Source organism: Phocoena phocoena, chromosome 18 (genome assembly GCF_963924675.1).
Source record: "Phocoena phocoena chromosome 18, mPhoPho1.1, whole genome shotgun sequence".
Classification (NCBI taxonomy): domain Eukaryota; kingdom Metazoa; phylum Chordata; class Mammalia; order Artiodactyla; family Phocoenidae; genus Phocoena; species Phocoena phocoena.
Genome location: NC_089236.1, coordinates 9,152,890 through 9,171,550, shown reverse-complemented (window position 1 = coordinate 9,171,550; position 18,661 = coordinate 9,152,890). Strand labels below are relative to the sequence as shown.

The 18,661-nt window shown below is 33.6% G+C and overlaps 1 protein-coding gene across 2 annotated transcripts in view; it reads right to left on the bottom strand.

Moving 5' to 3' along the window:
* Window positions 1–755: 755 nt before the first annotated feature.
* Window positions 756–18,661, bottom strand: part of PDS5B (PDS5 cohesin associated factor B) — a 119,638-nt gene continuing 101,732 nt past the window's right edge. The window contains exons 25-34 of one of the 2 annotated variants that reach the window (XM_065895882.1): window positions 16,769–16,883; window positions 14,849–14,981; window positions 14,394–14,513; window positions 13,311–13,373; window positions 12,593–12,738; window positions 10,515–10,620; window positions 5,150–5,589; window positions 4,949–5,056; window positions 2,249–2,384; window positions 756–791 (exon numbers count right to left, since the gene is read on the bottom strand). In XM_065895882.1, the coding sequence (XP_065751954.1) occupies window positions 756–791; window positions 2,249–2,384; window positions 4,949–5,056; window positions 5,150–5,589; window positions 10,515–10,620; window positions 12,593–12,738; window positions 13,311–13,373; window positions 14,394–14,513; window positions 14,849–14,981; window positions 16,769–16,883 (1,403 nt within the window). The remainder of the gene's footprint in view (window positions 792–2,248; window positions 2,385–4,948; window positions 5,057–5,149; window positions 5,590–10,514; window positions 10,621–12,592; window positions 12,739–13,310; window positions 13,374–14,393; window positions 14,514–14,848; window positions 14,982–16,768; window positions 16,884–18,661) is intronic. The other variant, XM_065895883.1, reaches the window with a different exon arrangement.

Sequence of the window (18,661 nt, the reverse complement as noted above, 5' to 3'; positions counted from 1 at the left end):
ACTCTTTAAAATTATAATATTTTAAATCTCTCTCTTTTTAAAATTTTCCTTGCCATGAAAGGCCAGAAAATTCTGGGACCAATACTGAGGTGTAAAATAATCAAACAACTTCAGGACTATTCCACAGTTTGCGTGGCGTCCTCCCATCAGAGGCATTGTTCAGGTGTAATGGCAGACAATTTAGCACCTCTGAAGATTAAGGGTGCCCAGGAGTAAACACTAGGTAAGATACACAAGGGAAAGAGATCACTTTAACTCTCCAACAAATTGTGACATCAAGAAAATGACACCATTTGTTGAAAAAAAAATTTCACAGTAAAACTGCAGAGAATACAAATACAAACACTGACAGATTACTGCTTAAGATCTATCCTAACAAACTCTTTTCAAATCAATAGATCCAATAAACAGCTGGGTACTGTCAGTTTAAAGCCACAGATAAAAGCTATACAAGCACTTTAGAAGTCAGAAACATTAAAAAAAAAAGAAGAAGAAAAAATATATTTACAAGTTTCTTCTTTATGTCTACATAGCCATCACACATTAGACTTTTTCACAAGACTCCATAGTCAATGTTATACCGTGCACATGGCTAAAGCATGTGACCACAAATACATGAGGTCATCAGAGTAAGGTCCAACTGTCCACTCTTCAGCAGTCCCACTTTGTGCATCAAAGGCTTTACTCAGCCTGAAGCTTGACAAAAAATTATTTTTTTCAAAGCTTTCACAGAGATAGTTATTAATGACATTTGTTCATCGCCTTTCTCTTTTAGAACTTCGCCGCCGTACCTTGAAAGAAATATCACCAGATGCTTAATTAAAATGGGTACATATTAATTAGACACAGCAGTAATTATTATTTTTTAACCAATCATTACTCTTAACATGTTCTTGATTTTCTTTGCTTTTCTTTCCTCAAAACCTTTCTCCTATGTTAACTTCCTGCCTTGACATCACACATTTAGACGTACATAATACATGAATGCCCATAAACAGCCTTTCCCAGGATAGCAAAAGAGAGAACTATCTTACTTTTCTATTTAATAATTTTAAAGAGAAATGAACAGAAGTCAATGCCAACAGCAAGAAAAACAATTGCAAATATCACCTTTTTACTTATGTTTCTGTAGTAAAAGAAAGCATTTAATATTTATGAATTTAGGCTTACAGCTGTCTTTCTCAGAAAACAGCTATTGAGTTTGGTTCATAACAACTATCAAATACATATAAATAATCTGAAATTCAGACATATTACCACTTACTGGCAAGTACTAATGAAAGCATAAAACTTTAGTTCAAAAAAGATCAGTATTAACAAGAGGAATACAAATAGAACAGGATTTTAATTTAATTAATTTACAGTATAGTTTTTCTTTGATGAAGACATCAGTCACTATGTACAACTCCTCAGCCTTATTTTTACACCCCCCTAAAACCCTTTACAAACAAGCCCAACTAGTTTGAGACCATAATTCAACATATTTATCTGTGGTCTTAATTCGTTCACATAAATGCACCCTGATGCAGATAGAAGTGCTGATTATATTAAATAGAACAGAGGGGCAGGGATCAACTGTGGGACCTGATCAAACAACACAGGTTTCTCAAACAAAGATGGCTGGCTGAGCTGACCCAAAGATTCAGCATTAATGTTAGGAAGATGACAGCTCTTACTTAAATGTGTTAATTATATTTCTTCCAAAGAGAAAAAAATCTGAGATGTAACCAACAAAACCATTCATTTCTTTAAAAAAAAAAAGTATCTCAGGAAGCATCACATTCCTACCTCTGTAAAAGAAGTGCGTATTACCAATTTTATGAATTCCAAAAGCTAATTTTAGTTAAAGACATGATTTTATTCTATACGACTAACTACTAGTAGCTAGTGGGAAACTCAAACAAATACTTACGAAACAAGAGTATATATAACAGATACAGGAAGAACTTAAATGCGTAAAGTGTTGACATCAGACTGCCACTTGTTCCTCTCTGCATTCAGTTTTAAACTGGGCATTTACACTTTCACTAGGCTACGTCTATTATTCTCACTTGGTTTCAGGTTTTCACAAAGGACACAGTCTCCACTATCTAAGCCGGCACATGAAACACCATAAACTAATGAAGAAAATATATAAATATTTAGAATTATTAAGTAACAGCAAGTGCTAAATGGATCTGACCAAATATTTACCAACTCTAAGTCTATATTCTATACTATTACACATGGCACTTTCATAAACACATACATTTACTGCAGAAACTTCTTCTTCTTCTGTTTCTTCCTGTGGATTATCATCGACAGGAGAGCTACCCTGAAACACATCTACTTCTTCACTTGAATCATTTTCTTTAGTAGCGGCTTGTTTGGAGCGTCCTACACGGCTAGAGTAAAACACATGTAAAATAAAATGAACATTCTGATCCTTAAGTGGTAGGTTACTTCATAACAGGAAATGCTTTAAATATTTCACAGGCTTTCATTTATTATCATTTTTCTTCTCAATTACCTTGTAAGCCAAGAAATATTTTTCTTACATTCTGAACCCTAAACAAGCACTTAATCCTAGAATCTTACATATAAAAAGATCTACCAAATAACAAGTCAGTGTAACTGAGACCAATACCATAAAGGATTTTAAAACATAACCCAAAGTCTACTCTTCCTTTTATCTTTCCCAACTCAGTAAAAGGCTGAGTTGCTCAAAGCAGAAATTTTAAGAGTCTTTCATCATAGTCTACAACTCTTTATCTAGCCCTAAGATTCTACTTATAAAGAAATCTCAAATCCATTCACTTCTCTCCATCTTCATTGTTACTACATATTTCTAAACCATTCTCATCTCTTGCCTCTTCTCTCTACAAGTAATCTTTCAAAAATGTAAAAACAGCTGATGCCACGCCCCCTAGAGAGCCCCCTACGTACTGAGAGTAACCGCATAAACCTCCTTAATACAGTATATAAAGCGCTGCAGACAGGCCTTGCCTACCTGTCCATTCTCATCTCCTTCCACTCCCCAGTTCCCCACAACTACAACACAGCAATATCCTTGTCTTCCTTCAGCTCTCTGAATTTGCCAGGATTTTTCCCACTTCAGAACCTTCCCAAACAGTGTTCCCTCCACCTGAAATGTTCCTCTCCCTACTCTCTATCAGTCTAACTCCTACTACTCTCAAGGAACCAACTGGTCACTTTCCAAAGAGAAAAAAATTTCCCCAATTCCCCAGCCCTGTCCTTACATTCTCTTACAGCACCCTAACTTTATCCTTCAGGATACATATCACAATTTAGTATTCCATATTTATGTGTGATTATTTAATGACTACATGCCCATTTAGATGGTAAGTCCTATAAGGATAAGAATCGTGCCTGTTTTGTGCCACTATATTCCCTAGCACCTAGTACTCTCTGAAACAGGAGACACTCAAAAATATGTAATAGATGTCACCATTTAATTAAATGTATCTCTCTTGATAAATATTTGTTTTTTAACTAAGAACTTAGCCTATCATTTCTATAAGCAATCGAAAATAGATATTGTTTAATCCACACTCAAACCAATTACTCAAACGTACTTGATTCAGTTTTTCAGAATTAACAGAAGAAAATACAAGGAAAATAATAGAATCTTTCTCAATTCCACTGAGGTCAGAACAAGGAAACAGATAAATCATAACATACGTTATTACATTACCTCTAAAAAGGGGCTTCCCAATGAAAGGAAGTTAGATTGCTAAGACAGAATACAGAATCTCTTTCTGTATTGATTTTTTAACAGAAATGTTTGTTTGATTTAGAACACTCATGTGAGGAACTTGTGTAATTTTAGGAGGTAACATGATAAGCATCTAAGCCCTTTATTTTATGAGGCCCAAACAGAAACAAATTAAAGTTACAAGCATGAAAGATATTCACCCCGTTATATTCTTGTTATAAAATTAACCACGGGAATTTAAGATGCCTTAAGAATATTTTTTTATTGAGAAAACAATGATTTTCCATGGTTGAATACAAACACATTTATGAAGCTGCCACAAAAATGTACTTACCTTTACTTTTTATCTGAGGGAAAAATTATATGGAAAAAGGTAGGAAGTACTGGCTAGACACTCAGGTAACTTTTCCTCTTCCTATGGAATACACAGGAACAGGAAAAACTTTGAAGGTAACTGAGTATTTAACCAAGGTCTGTTGGCAACTCTGAAAAGTCAAGCTATTCAAGTATGGGATTACTTTCAGAAAAACTGCAAAATTTCTAGTAGAAGACACGCTATTCTATTTCTACTTTGAGGAGAAAAAAGGGCCAATTTACAAATTACAACACTGATGCCCCTGTCACTTTAGTAAGTTTGGACACAGATTTGTTACTGTAACTCTCCTATAAACATGTACTTGTGTGAACATCCAAAACTATCTATAGATACAGATGTGTTAATGTGATTAGAAAACAAACAAAATCAAGACATCAAAAACTTGAGATCACCATGTGATAATTTCTACAGATGTAATTTAAGAAAAATGATGCCTGTTACTTTCCGACATGGTTCAAAGAATCAAAGCAAAAGTGTAAAAGCTATTTTTTAAAGCTGTTGAGGAAAGACATGAAGAAAAACTGTAGCATGGAATGACAAGGTAACGTGGTCTATACTGTAATTATTTAAAAATACTTCATCATCTCTTCAGGTACTATAAAGTATGTACTGGAAATAATAAACTATTTGGTATTCATTTATAAAGTTTTGTCTAAAACCTGTAAAAATGTACAAATGTCACCAAAGGTTGACTGGGTATCAATCACCTAGGTAAGTTTACAAAAATGTTATGTTACCTAGTGTAATGGGGCTAAATATATGGGATTTAAATACAGCCCTATGTATATTTAGAAATTTATGAACCTCTGCAAAATAATTTGAAACTGGTTTGAAATTTAATATTATTTACAACTTACACATTTTTGGGGGGTTGTGATGGTGATGGCGTTTTTGATGGTCTTCCTCGTCCTTTCTGTGGTGTGGATTGTATGGATTCAACTGCACTAGTTTCAGGAGATTCTGCTCTGCTTTGGGGAAGACCCAAATGTGGATAGCATCAAATTATGATTTATAATATAGTAACCAAATGTATGCAGTTTAGAGTCAAACATACTTACCTTTGTTGTGCTCTCCTTGAAGTTCGGTGCTGTTTACTTTTTGACTTCTGTTCTGTGTTTCCACTTTGTCTTTCTTCTTCTTCCTCTTCTTCTGCTGTTGAAGGTCCAGGTTTTTTTTTGCTTCCTTTTTTAGAAGTTTTCATTGTTGGCTCTTCTTTGGGTGTACCTCCACCAGGAGGTTTTGGTGGTCGGCCTCTTTTACCTTTTTTTGGTGGACTATTCTGTTCATCCTCATTTTCTAATATATCTTCTTTGAGCCTCTTTTCCTCAGGCCACTGCTGTTCATCTGATTCTGAAGCCGTATGGCCTCTCTTCCTTCCACGCTGACTGCTTTTAGGTTTCTGTTCCTGTACCAACTTAGTCAGGTCATCCATCCCTAATTTCTCCTCTGAATCTGTTACAGGTGTTTTTTTCCGGCTTCTAGGTTTGTCCAATTCAGACTAGGAATAAAAGCCACAATTTCAAATATAAAACTTAGTATGCATTGTTAGTATATGTATTTTTAAGAATCAAAAAAAAATTTGTTATCCACTTCAGTCATAAAAATGTATCTAAATAAGGTATAGAGTTCTGAAGTACATCAGAACGATAACTGTTTACTTGCCTTTATTAATAATTTTCTAATTTAAAACACTATCTGGGGGTAAGAGGGTACGTTTTTATTCTTCCTCAAGCTAGAGAGCCTCAAATGAAACCCCTCAAGATCAGTATTTGATTACATTATAAATTTTTGGTGAAGAGCTATTTCATAAAAAAGAACATTCTAAATTGAATGCTTAAATAATGGACAACTATACTAAAGTATAATGGATCTGTTTTGATAGTCAATTTAAGTAATCCTAATTTTACCACACAATGTATAAGACATTAAATATCAACTATGTTATATATATATATCATGCATACACATCATAAAAGAACTATTTTTATTTTATAAATGGAGGTTGCAAGATACAAAAATTTAAACATATTCATCATTTATTAAAAATTCTGAAAACACTTCTGAATCAAAGATATCACTTCTTCCCAGATACAACTAACAAAAAAAATAACTTAAAAATCAGTGACTTTCAAATTTAAAATAAAATACCAGTCTACATTCACTGAATTTAAGCACTGACCAGCAGACGGAGACTGAGGAAATTCTTCAAAGAAACCAAGAATAGTGCATATGAATTTATAATGCTCTCCACAGGTATACACATGTACATAAGACACATAATATTTATAGTACTAAGTTAATTTCCAAAACGTTTGTTCCAGTTTACATTCTTAAAAAAACAGTGCAAAAATTATCTAATTACTTATAATTTTTTAATATGTTTAATTAGTCACTTGTGTTTCCTGCCTGTGAACTGCCTAATTATATCCTTGGTATTATGCCCTTTGTCCACCTGTTTATTGAAGTCTGAGTTTTAATCTAAATATTCTACACTTTTGTGTTTATTTAAATTTTATTTCCTATTTGTTATGAACTGAATTGTGTCCCCACAAAATTCATATGCTGAAGTGCTATGATACGATACTACTTGGAGATGTGGCCTTTGGGAGGTAATTCAGTTGAGATAAGGTCACGAGGGTGGGGCCTTCATGATGGGATTAGTATCCTTATGAAAAGAGACACCAGAGAGATCTTGCTGTCTCTCTCTCCACCGTGTTAAGAACACAGTAAGAAGGTGGCCATCTGCAAACCAGGAATAGAGCTCCCACCAGGAACTGGATTGGCCCACACTTGATCCTGGACTTCCCAACATCCAGAAATGTGAGAAAATTAATTTGTGTTGTTTAAGCCTCCCAGTCTATGATATTTTGTTATGGCAGACTGAGCAGACTAAGACATTATTGTATCTTGTTTTAGAATAGGATGCTGAGTTGAGGTTCTAAACTGTTTTTCCTACTTCCACTGCCAAACAGACATCTAATCAATTTCAAAATCACTTTATTTGTAATGCTTCCTTTATTTTGCATTATTTTTCAAAAAATAATGTGGGCTTCCCTGGTGGCACAGTGGTTGAGAGTCCGCCTGCCGGTGCAGGGGACACGGATTCGTGCCCTGGTCTGGGAAGATCCCACATGCCACGGAGCGGCTAGGCCCGTGAGCCATGGCCGCTGAGCCTGCGCGTCCAGAGCCTGTGCTCCGCAATCGGAGAGGCCATAACAGTGAGAGGCCCGCGTACCACAAAAAATAATAATAATAATGTTTCTGGGCTAATGTAACAACAGTGCAATATTTTACTAATTATAACTAAGTATGTTTGTGTTTGGTTGGGCTGATCTTATTACTCCTCTTTTTTGCATCCATTTTATTCTTCCACATGGACTTAAAATCACACTGGAATTTTACAATGATATCTTCATTTACAAAGAACTGTCATCTTTTTAACTCATTTTTTCCATGAAGGAATATGGCATGTCTTCTCTCTTCTGTTTCTCAGTTTTGGTATTTTCTCCACATAGGTTCCCCCTACCTCTTTTTAAGGTTATGTTTAGATCCATCTATCTAATTTCGTTGTTGTAATGGCTAGTGTTGTAAAGTAAATCCCCTTTCCCCCAAGTGTACATCTGATATAAAGTAAAATTACCAGAGTAAAATTATACTTACATATATACATACATACGCCTACACTCTTAGTTTTTCGACTGCTTCCCTTATTTTTTTTAAGAGTATAAAAATAAATTTGTCTCTTCTTTTTCATTGTCATACTTCTGGCTCCTATTTAATGTCTTTCAGAACTGGTCAAATATTCTAGAACAATTTTAAACAACAGGTTGTTTTGTTCCTGATTTTTAGTAAGAATGTTTCAAGTATTTTGCCTTTAAGAATAATAATTTTGACTAAATCACTGACTACTGATTTAAACAGATAAAACTTTTAGCATGTTAATTAAGTATCTTTCTAGTATTAATTTACAAAGAGTTCATATTTGTCAAGAATGAATTCTAAATTTTATTTGTGTCTGCTTGGCATGATCTGAGATTATCTTGTTAGTATTTTTATTTGGGATGTTGATTTGCTTTTTATTCTTTTTAGCATTTAAATTATCCTTGAAATCTAGGGGAAAATAAAGCCCTATAAATAATTGGTTTTAATTTGTTAGTATTTATCTAGAGTTTTATACATAAATTAAAAATTAACTGTCATTACTTAGAGATGGGAAGAGAAACATTAAATTAAAACTAAACCCTCCAATTTTCAACGCTACAATTCATTCTGACATCCAAAGATCTGAAAAAGTGGCTGAATTCATTTATGCTCTGGAAAAGGTTGTTGGCAAACCCGAAATTCAGTGTCTGTTTTCTTGAGAATATCATAAAATAATCTAAGCTTCCTAAAGCATTACATTCTCTAATTTTTCATTTTGTACCGTATTGTTTTCAGAACAGAGGGGGTATAAAATTGAGGTTAGAAGCAGGAAATGGAGAAAATATGTTATTTGTAAAGCTAAATATTACAATACAAATGTATATGAAGAATAATTCCTTTGCAGTGAAATTTCAACGTGAAGCTCGTAGTATATAAAAAAAGACGATACTCTTTCACCATAATCTATCGGTCTTTAAATTGAACTTGTCTCATAATGCTCACCTCTTTGAGAATATTTCAGTTGAAATGAGCTTATTAATAAGGTTCTTCTGAAAATGGATGCAATGTTACACAAAAGACCGCCAAAAGCCTTCATTAATTATATAAATAAATCACAAAACTCAGAAATTCAAAACTGTTCTATAAAAAATAGACTTCAGGGCTTCCCTGGTGGCGCAGTGGTTGAGAGTCCGCCTGCCGATGTGGGGGACACGGGTTCGTGCCCCGGTCCAGGAGTATCCTGCATGCCGCGAAGCGGTTTGGCTCGTGAGCCATGGCCGCTGAGCCTGCGGGTCCAGAGCCTGTGCTCCGCAACGGGAGAGGCCGCGGCGGTGAGAGGTCCGCGTACAGCAAAAAACAAACAAACAAAAAGACTTCGTTCTGCATCGCTCCAAAAGGTAGAACTAGATATGGAATTTATAGGCTAGCAAAATATTAACCATGCTTCCTAATTAAGGGGGTAATGGGGAGGGAAAGGAGGCAGTATATGTGGGTATGGGTAGCCTAGTTGAGGTTTCCAACAAATGAGAGAAATTATAAGCTCTCCACTTAAGGCATTTTCAAGCACCAATTCTCATAAATGATAATGAAGAAATTTCTGCACTAAGTGAGAAGCAGGACTAGAAGACATAAATACCTTTTCCAACTCAAAGATTCTTCCATAAATCAGGATAACAGGATTCCTTTCTGGCTAAGCAATCAATTTTTAATTCTGTTTGGGTGAAAATTTTAAACAGCCAATAAAAATCTGAATTTATAGTATAGTTAGGATTTAGTAAGAATTTTAGAATTTTAATTTTTTTAAGTGGAAAGAGAAACAATCTGCTAAAATTAATTACTGGAGAAATCTGAAAAAAACTGAAAATAATTTAAGCTTCTTGGGATATGTAAGCTTGGGCCAGTGGAAGACAGGAATGCAAGTTCTATGTCAGAGAAAGAAAATGTTTTTATTAATAACCTTTTGCCTCTATTGATTGAGTAGATTAAAACACATTAACTTTCATTATTATGATAATCATTAATCAAAAATATTAATCTTTATAACAAAACAGCAGCAACAACTATTCATTTGGGCTAATTCATTTATTCTGATAAACCTTACCAGCTAAGTATCCACACTTCACTGATAAAGGAACTCATTCAGGGAACCTAATGGGTTATTCAAGAAATGTTCAGAGCTAACCTCAAAAGTCAAAATATGCTCAATTATTAATGCCATCAGGTTGTGTTGCAATACACAACTGTATTCTGTATCTTTACTAAAAGTACCAAATTTGTCTTCAAATGACATTTATAAATTATGCCTATCACACACACATCAACATCATTGCTATTAAGATTTTAAAACTAAACAAGGACTTCATGAAAACAGTAGCATTTCCTACATTTACTAGAAACTTATTTAGTAATTAAAGGCTCAAGAAATCAACTAAAATGAAGGAAACTTTAAGGACCCTCATTCTAGCCTCCTTCTTTAAGGCTAAGCCTAAATTTACTGTGTTTAAAAAAAAGCACAAAAGCCAAGCAGTTCTGAGTATGGAACTGGCATGTTTGATTCCAAAGCTCTAAAGAATAAAGATTGCTTACTAGAATGACAAGAAACACAAGAAGTTCAATATACTTAAATTACATGGTAGAGGATAATTATGAACTCAAATTTGTGAGTAAAATCAGATGTCAAACTTGAGAGTAAAATTAACTGGTTTCAGTGTAAAAATGATTATTTACATAGTAAAAATAATAATTATTGTACTTATTATAAAATCAAACCAAATATCTCACCCTTACAAGATCAGAGTCGTCTCTCTTGTCACTTTTTTTCCCCGGCAAAGGTGAAGACATTGTGTAATCTTCATTTTCACTGTGATCCATTTCAGAGCTATCAAGCCTTTTAATATAGACATTTGTAATTGTTATTACAATCAAATAACCTTAAAAGTTTTTCCTTTTCCCTAGTGTAGCTTTATAACTTTATGAGGAAAAGTTTCATTCTTTTCAAAAAGTATCCGTTTTAGTATTTTTAACACCATTTGGCTATTTTCCATCATCTTCCCTTTTCATCCCTTCCCTAGATTACTATTAGCTGACTCCAAAGTGGCATTTCCTACCTCAATTCTAGTGCCTCTATACTCCACCAATAATCTGGGCAATCTTTTAAAAGCACAAATTAGACCACTAGACTCCAGAACATCTTCCAGTTTTACTTAAAATCAAACCCAAATTCCTTACATTACCCACAAAGTCCAAACATAATCTGGGTACCTCACACCTTCATCCCTGACCATTATTCTCTCATTCCTACTCTCCAACCAAATTGATCTCTCAAACACACCTAGCTCATTCCCTTAGAAAGAATCTTAGTGAACCGATGGGATTTGGAGAAAAAAAGCAACAAAGGCTGAAAGAAAGTTTAACCAAAAGTAAAGTAGGGAAACTACGAGTCATTTGTTGTGAAAAACAATGGGAGATGAGGACTGGGTAAAACTATATATTGGTCTTGAAAACAAACAAGGGAAGCCAATTAAGATTTCCAAGCAATGGAATAACCTGAAAACATAGCATTTAAAAAAGATTATCTAGCAGTGATATGATATACAATACAAAGACAGAGGAATAAGAAAGGGAAATAGCCAAATACTACAGTAATTAAAGAAAGGGAATGAATATGATGATAGCAGAAAAGAGAAGTATTAAATAAACATCGTAGAGAAAAATAACTGGCAAAACATTAGCACAGGGGAAAAATCAAAGACAATTTTGAGGCTCTTAGCCTAGATGGGTGAATTAGATCATCTTTGATTATAACCAGGAATTCAAGGAGAAGAGCCAGTAATTTAGGAAATGAGTTGCTGGAAATGTTTTTGGTCATATTAAATATGAGGCCATCCAGTAGAAAAATGTCTAAATGACATAGGTAAAGAATGGTCACTTAGGTATCAGCCACTAATATGCATTAAAACAGGAATCTAGAAAAAACAAGAACTTTAGATGTAATTTTTGTTTTAATTCGATTATACTATATATCATTTAATAATTTATTCATTACAAGAAAACTGATAAGACATTTTAGAATGTCTCCTCCCTTCTTTACTGATTGGTTATGAATTGTGCAAAAGACAACATAATCTTTCATAATAACTTAGCAAAATGAATAAATGGTGGCCGTTTAGCCTTGTACGAGGCTCTGCTGCTGACAAGTGGTATGCTAAGCCCCATGCTAAAACCAGTTAAAGTGTGATTTTCCTTTTTTCTTTAAGAAGAAAAAAAAAATCTCCTGCAAAGCGTAATTCAAAAGTACGTTTTTAAAATATTTTTTTATACAAAAAAGTTTATATACGTACATGGTAAAAGAAATTCAAACCATACCAGAATATAAAATCATCTCCCTCCTACACTAGATTATTGTAAACACTATTAAGACGTTGTGTACTCTTCCCCAAATTTTCTATGCATATACAAGCAAATGAAAATACAAAACCTTCTTAAAAACTCAAAAATACTTTACACTGTTATATTCTTTCCCTTTTTCACTCAATAATACATTGTGGAAACTCTTCATATGAGCTCATACCTCATCATTTTTTAATTCCATTGTATGGATGAACTAGACATTTAGTTTGGAAACTAGCTTATGTCTACCAACAACAACAAGCTAAAATATGAAAGGCTAAGATGGAGTACCTACCTAAATGAGTAAGCAAATACATTTAACTTGTAAATGGCTACCAGTGTTAAAATAGGAATGTTCAGATATGCACTAATTTTCATTCACTGACATTAAATGTAAATGATGTTATTTTAGGTCTCATAGCCTTGATGGAGTCCTTAAATGTTAAGTATGGTATTTCTTATGTACTTACCTTCCTTTTATTCTTCCAGGAGAGCTTGGATTTGAGCTGCTGCTTGCATTGCTTACAGTTTCCATTCGTGATGATTTTGTCTGAGATTGTTTGCCTGCTGATGAAAGCGGCTTATTAACAGCTCCTAGAACATTGGTTGTTTTAGGCTGAAATGAAAAATGCATATCTTTCTATTTGATTAAAACCAAAAGAATTTAGATGTAAAGAATCATAAATAGTACCTGTCCAAGTATTTACATATACAAATCATGAAAAACTTGCTTATCCTTAAGCAAAATAAGAATAAGAATTATAAATTGAATATCACTGAACAAAAACTATATAAACAGAGTAATAGTTAAGTTTCTTAGTTACCTGCAGTAAAAGGCTTACATAGGAAATGAGAGCACATAAAATGTATAGTCAAAAATGAAAACTGATAATTAGACTCTTGCTAGGGAAGGACATAAGAAGATGTCTTTTTACTTTAATATTTTTATCTTAATATTACAAGATAAGATATTTGAAAGAACGTCTCCAGGGTTTTATCATAAGCTAAAAAACAAGTTCTATATCTCAGCTTGCATCTATATAGTAAATATAACTATTTCTTACTAGTAAATGGAAGATAATACTTTTGATATATCATTTTTAAAGAAATACTAAATAACATAATTATGCCAACAGTCACACTAAAATAAACTACCACATAAAAATTAAAACAATTTTCAAAACATACTTTTCCAGGAGTGAAAAACGATTTCATTTCCGGAGGCAGATAATTTTTGGTGTTACTGAAGTTCTACAAACAAGGGAAAAAAATAATAGTCAATGACTACTGAAGCACTGTATCTAGGAGGTGATTCAAAAGCCAACAAAGCATAGAGCAGCTTTTGCTTTAAAGTACATTATAAAATACATATTTGTTTAAACTAAACAGTCAGTTGAAACACAAAATTTTAGTCACTGATTTTAAATGCTGTAATAAGCTTAAACTAACCTCGTACTAATTCTAGTACTAACACAACATATTTGAGCTCTAATATGCTAGAGTTCTAAGAGCTCATCATCAGCAAACACATGCTTATGTAATAATACTCTCCAGGGAAGAGACTTCATATACTCCTATTATCTTGATCACAAAAAGGTGAATGCTTAAAAGCAGACAGTCCCTTTTATTGGGTGAACTTACAGGACTGTTCTGATCTCTGTACACTGGGTAAGAAGTTAACCGGTATTTTGCTTTAAAAAAAAAAAAGAAAAAGGTAGTGGCTGTTTCCTCTCAGTTACTTTAACAGGCTTAGATGCACTATAAAACTCCAAGAGAGATTCTAAAACACACCAACACCTTTTTTAGTATCATACAATACTTGAGTTTTCTGAGAGTGGTTTGGGAACATCCCTGTAGTGTTCCCAGGGTCTTGGGCCTGTTTAGTGTCAGTTCTCTGCTTGTTTCTTCATACCAGTTAGAAATCTCAAGGGCTTATCAGACTATCTCTATCAGCATTCTCCTTCCCATTTTGGATCAATGGCCATTATCTCATAGATTTACAAGCTTTGATCATTTTTACCTGTGCTCTTAGACTAGCATAAAACTTGGAATACAAACTCTAGATCATCCTAACTCATCTCGGAACCTATTTGTGTCCTCCAGTTCGCCCCATATTCTGGTCTTGAACCACATTGTTAAGACTCACGGCAACCTTTTCATGACATTAGTAGTGTGTCACTTCTTGATACTGATTCTTCGTGATCTTCCCACAACCTAGTGCTGAGAATACATTTTATTTCAACTTATACAAACAAATCCTAAAATAGCTACCTTGTCAGGTTGGGTGAAAAAACGAGCTGGTAGTACTGGGTCTTTAGGAGATTCCAAACTATATGTGGTGCTTTTTGACATAATGATATTCATGGCAACATCACACACAGTATACAGTTTCTGCAATGGTATTAAAAGAAAATTAGGTACTTAAATCAGTATCCTAGACTCTGAGAATTAGGAGTAATTCTAGAACATGCATTTAGTATGCAGTTTTCAGGACAATAGCGTAAGTTAAAAGACTTACTCTATTATTTTCATTAGTTTACTAGTAACAGCATTACTACTAATTCTATATTAATTCTATGTTAGTAAGTCTAATTACTACTAATATGAATACTACTAACTATTTATTATACTAACAGAAAAGACTGATGTCTACAGAAGTTTCATACCCTATACTCAAATGCTTGAAATCAACATGGAATCATAACTATTTACAAAGAATTACATACTTCATTCATTTTTGCATCATCTGGTCCTTGAGCATCTTTTGTTTGTTTAATATTTTCTACCATCTTTCTGATAAATGCATGACTGTTATTTTCATTTTTAGCCATTAATATTTCCAGAACAAACCAAAGACACCTAAAAAATACCAAGAAAAAAAGAAAAAAATCACTGTTAAATACAGATATAATTCTAAATATAAATATAATGAACTCCAGGAGCAGGAAAAATTAAAAAGAAACAACTGTAAATCAATAGAGAAAAAAAATATGTCACATACATATCACAACATATCGGCAATGTACGTGCGAGGTCGTAATACCCCTTCTCAAAGTCTCACTAACTTTCTTAGGGAGGCAGGTTAAAAAGAAACAGAAATGGTGGAAAGAATGAAGTGATCTTAATCCCTGGCTATGACAGGAAGGGAAGACTGCCTAAAGGAATAACTGGGCCATAGATAAAGTGAAGTCTCAAATATTCAAGACTGACTGTAGTCCTGAATGGAAGTCTTCAAGAAAATCTAACCACCTTACTCAATAGTAAGAATCTTCATCAATAAATCTGAGGAAAAAGTCATGGCTGACAACTCTACATACTGTTTTTGCTTAAAGGAAGAAAAAAATAAAAGAAAGTGTCAGTACCTCAGTTTTAAAGTTAACTACATTAAATTCTACTCAAGAAAAAACTGAAAGTGCTTTGTCTCTGTGTTATGTAGACAGAATGGGACAGAGGGATAGCACAGAGGAGAAAATGGGAGAAGAGAGAAATGTGAAACAAGGTATCATTCTAGAAGGGAAAAAAGTAACCTTAGAGACCTCAGGCACAGGATAAGTTCTTCTGGTGTGGCTCTCTGCTGCGATGGTGATCACTCATGGCTATACTAGGGCAATTTACAAATACTGCCCAAAATGTTTAGTAAATTCCAAAGAATATTTTATCTATTTCAAAAACTAATGTGTTCCGATAAGGAGGAGTGGCTAAAAGTTGTCATTAGTTATATAATCACTCTAACACAGAATTCATTTTGGGAAAACTAACTGCTTATTTTTTAAAAATAGAAACTGTGGCAAAAAGAGGGTAAAATCGTTTTCTCTTGTCATGAGAAAGTTATCAATAATTTAATTTTATTCTCTTGAAGCACCTCAAATACTTAACTATAAAATATTTCTATGAGTCAAGAAACCAAGAGTTATTTTCCTTTAATAAGAAGCTAAAGGCATAAGAAATTAATTTATTCAAGCCACAAAGGTCATTCTTTATTGTAACAGAAACAGGGTCTCATCCATATTTTAAAGAACTCTGGTAGTCTTACAAAGACTTCTCTAAATACCGTTATATTCCCCTATCCCACACCCAGGCATATATAGTCTTCTGGCCTCTCAACAAGAATCTTTGAAAGAACTGTTAACTGTCATAAACTTTAATTAGAGAATCACCAATGAAGTAGTAAGTGGGATCAGTTGCCTGGTTATCAACTTGGCCCATTATTAAATTAGACTATTCTCTATTCCTTACAGAGGAAGATAGTTAACTGCAAAGAAAATGTGCTCACTATGTGAATAAAAGAGAATATTAATTCTCCCCACATGAAAATCTATACAGTGTTTCAGAAGAAAGTAGGAAAAGATAAGAACTGGAATGGAAACTCTTAATGGTTGCTTCAATAAAAAAGAAATGCCAGACTGGTAGAGAAATATGTCAGTAATACAGTAATTATGCTAAGTTGTTTTGGGAAATTATATAAGAAATGAAACATGAAGAGATGGTATGAAAAAAGAAAAATAAGAGAACAAATAAGGTAAAGAACCTGAAACTCCTAAGAAATGAAATAAATTTAATATACTAATTATAACTGAGATTCCATTATCAGCAAGAAAGGGAAAAAACTTTCAGAAAATATGAAAATGGGATGGAAAAAGTCTTACTCTTTAACATCTTTAAGTTGTTCAATATCCTGTACTTTGACATAATCTGGGTCATGTGCCAAAAGGTGAATTGTATATGGAACAACATACTCGGGTAGAAGAGACAATAATTTTTCTGAAAAAGAAAAAGAAAAAGAAAAAACAAAACAAAACAAAACAAAAACAGCCAGGTTAGAAAACCAAATCTTACTCATTCTCTTTCTCTCTCTCTCTGATACTGTTTCCTGCATCCCAATAGTTTACCACAATATGACTGGAAGAAAAATATATTGAAATGTCCAGTGCTGAGGTACATCATAAATTAAAGTTTATTCATTCATCCATCATGGCTAATATTGATTTGCCTACTAAATGCACCATGTGCTGAGGCTACAAAGACAAATATTTCAATTTTCAATAGATATGGGAAAAAGTGACCCAAACTATATTCAAGACTAAGGAACATAAGATCTATTTTTTTTATTATTAGTAACTCTATGTTCAACACTCCCTTGTAAGCTGCAGAGCAAAATGAAAAAAACTAGTAAATTTTTCAGTTAGTATGACACAAAAACAGGAAGTAACGGTTGATACTATTTGCTATTATTTGTAACATAAGAACAGACATAAAGGAATAGACATTGTTTCTAGGGCATTTTAAATAACAAACATCTTTTTAGTTTAAATTCAAATATTTGAATATTTTGACTGAGATCAGCATATTCCATTAGAGGTAGAATGGAAGTCCTAACTAGTTTTAATAAAGGTTACTCAAAAGACCAGGATTCATATTCTGAACAATTCTTTTTATATTTCCTACTCTCAAAATTTTAAATCAGATGTTCAATCTAGAGTATAATAATGTATGTGTCAATAAGGCACCAAGTTTTCTTTATTTCTACTGCTGAACTCAAAGAGAATAAGTTTGTGTGTAATATCATTCATTTCAAGGTAGGTATAGAAGAAAAAAGTAACAAGGTTCAAAAGTCAGTGAAAAAGTCTGTCAAACATTTATTGAGTGCTTACTCTTTTCCAGACCTTCTTTTTATTGGGGCTTACTATTTTAAATATAAAGATGCATAAGACTAGATAAAAACCTCATACTAAAGCATGGACAGGACAGAAGCTATACTTCAATGTGGACAGTGCCCTAAAATAAGAATAGCTAACAACTACTGAGTACTTCTTTGGACCATGCATTATGCCAGGTGCTTTATACACATAACCTTTTAATCATAATCATAACCACCGTAAGCTATGAGTAAAACTATACCAGTCTTACAAAAAGGAAACTAAAGCTCAGATTGCACAAGTGACCCGCCCAAACACAACCAGTAAATGGCAGTGGTGGGATTTGACTCCAGAGCCCTCATTTTTTCTAAGGTGAGGTAGGAACAGAAAGAAAGAGGGTCCTAGTGATGAGGTAACACCAAAACCGTATTTTAAAGGATTCAAAAGGGGCAAACCACTCTCCTTCGTTTTGTTTGTTTATTTGTTTGGACAGAAGGGGGACACAATTTCCAGACAGAGTTGACAACAGAGAAAAAAGATGGCTATACAGATTTCAAATAATCCAGAGTACAATGAGCACAGAATTCATAGTCAGGAGTAGCTAGAGAGAAAGCTTAAAATTCAGGCTGAGGGTAAACTAAAAAGGGCCATGCTGATGAGCTTCAACTTGACCCTATGAGCAATAAGCAATCGACAAAGGTTTCAAGCAAGGACGTGATGTGATCTCATCTGTTTTAGAAAGATAATTTTGACAGTGGTGTAGCACAGCTGGAGGTGGGTCAGAGGCAGGGGAACATTTACAACAGGGAGTTAGTTAGGAGTATATAAAATAATCCAAGTGAAATACAGCAGTGTAGGAGAGTTGAGGAGAAATATTCAAGATATCCAGAAGAAGAATTAAGA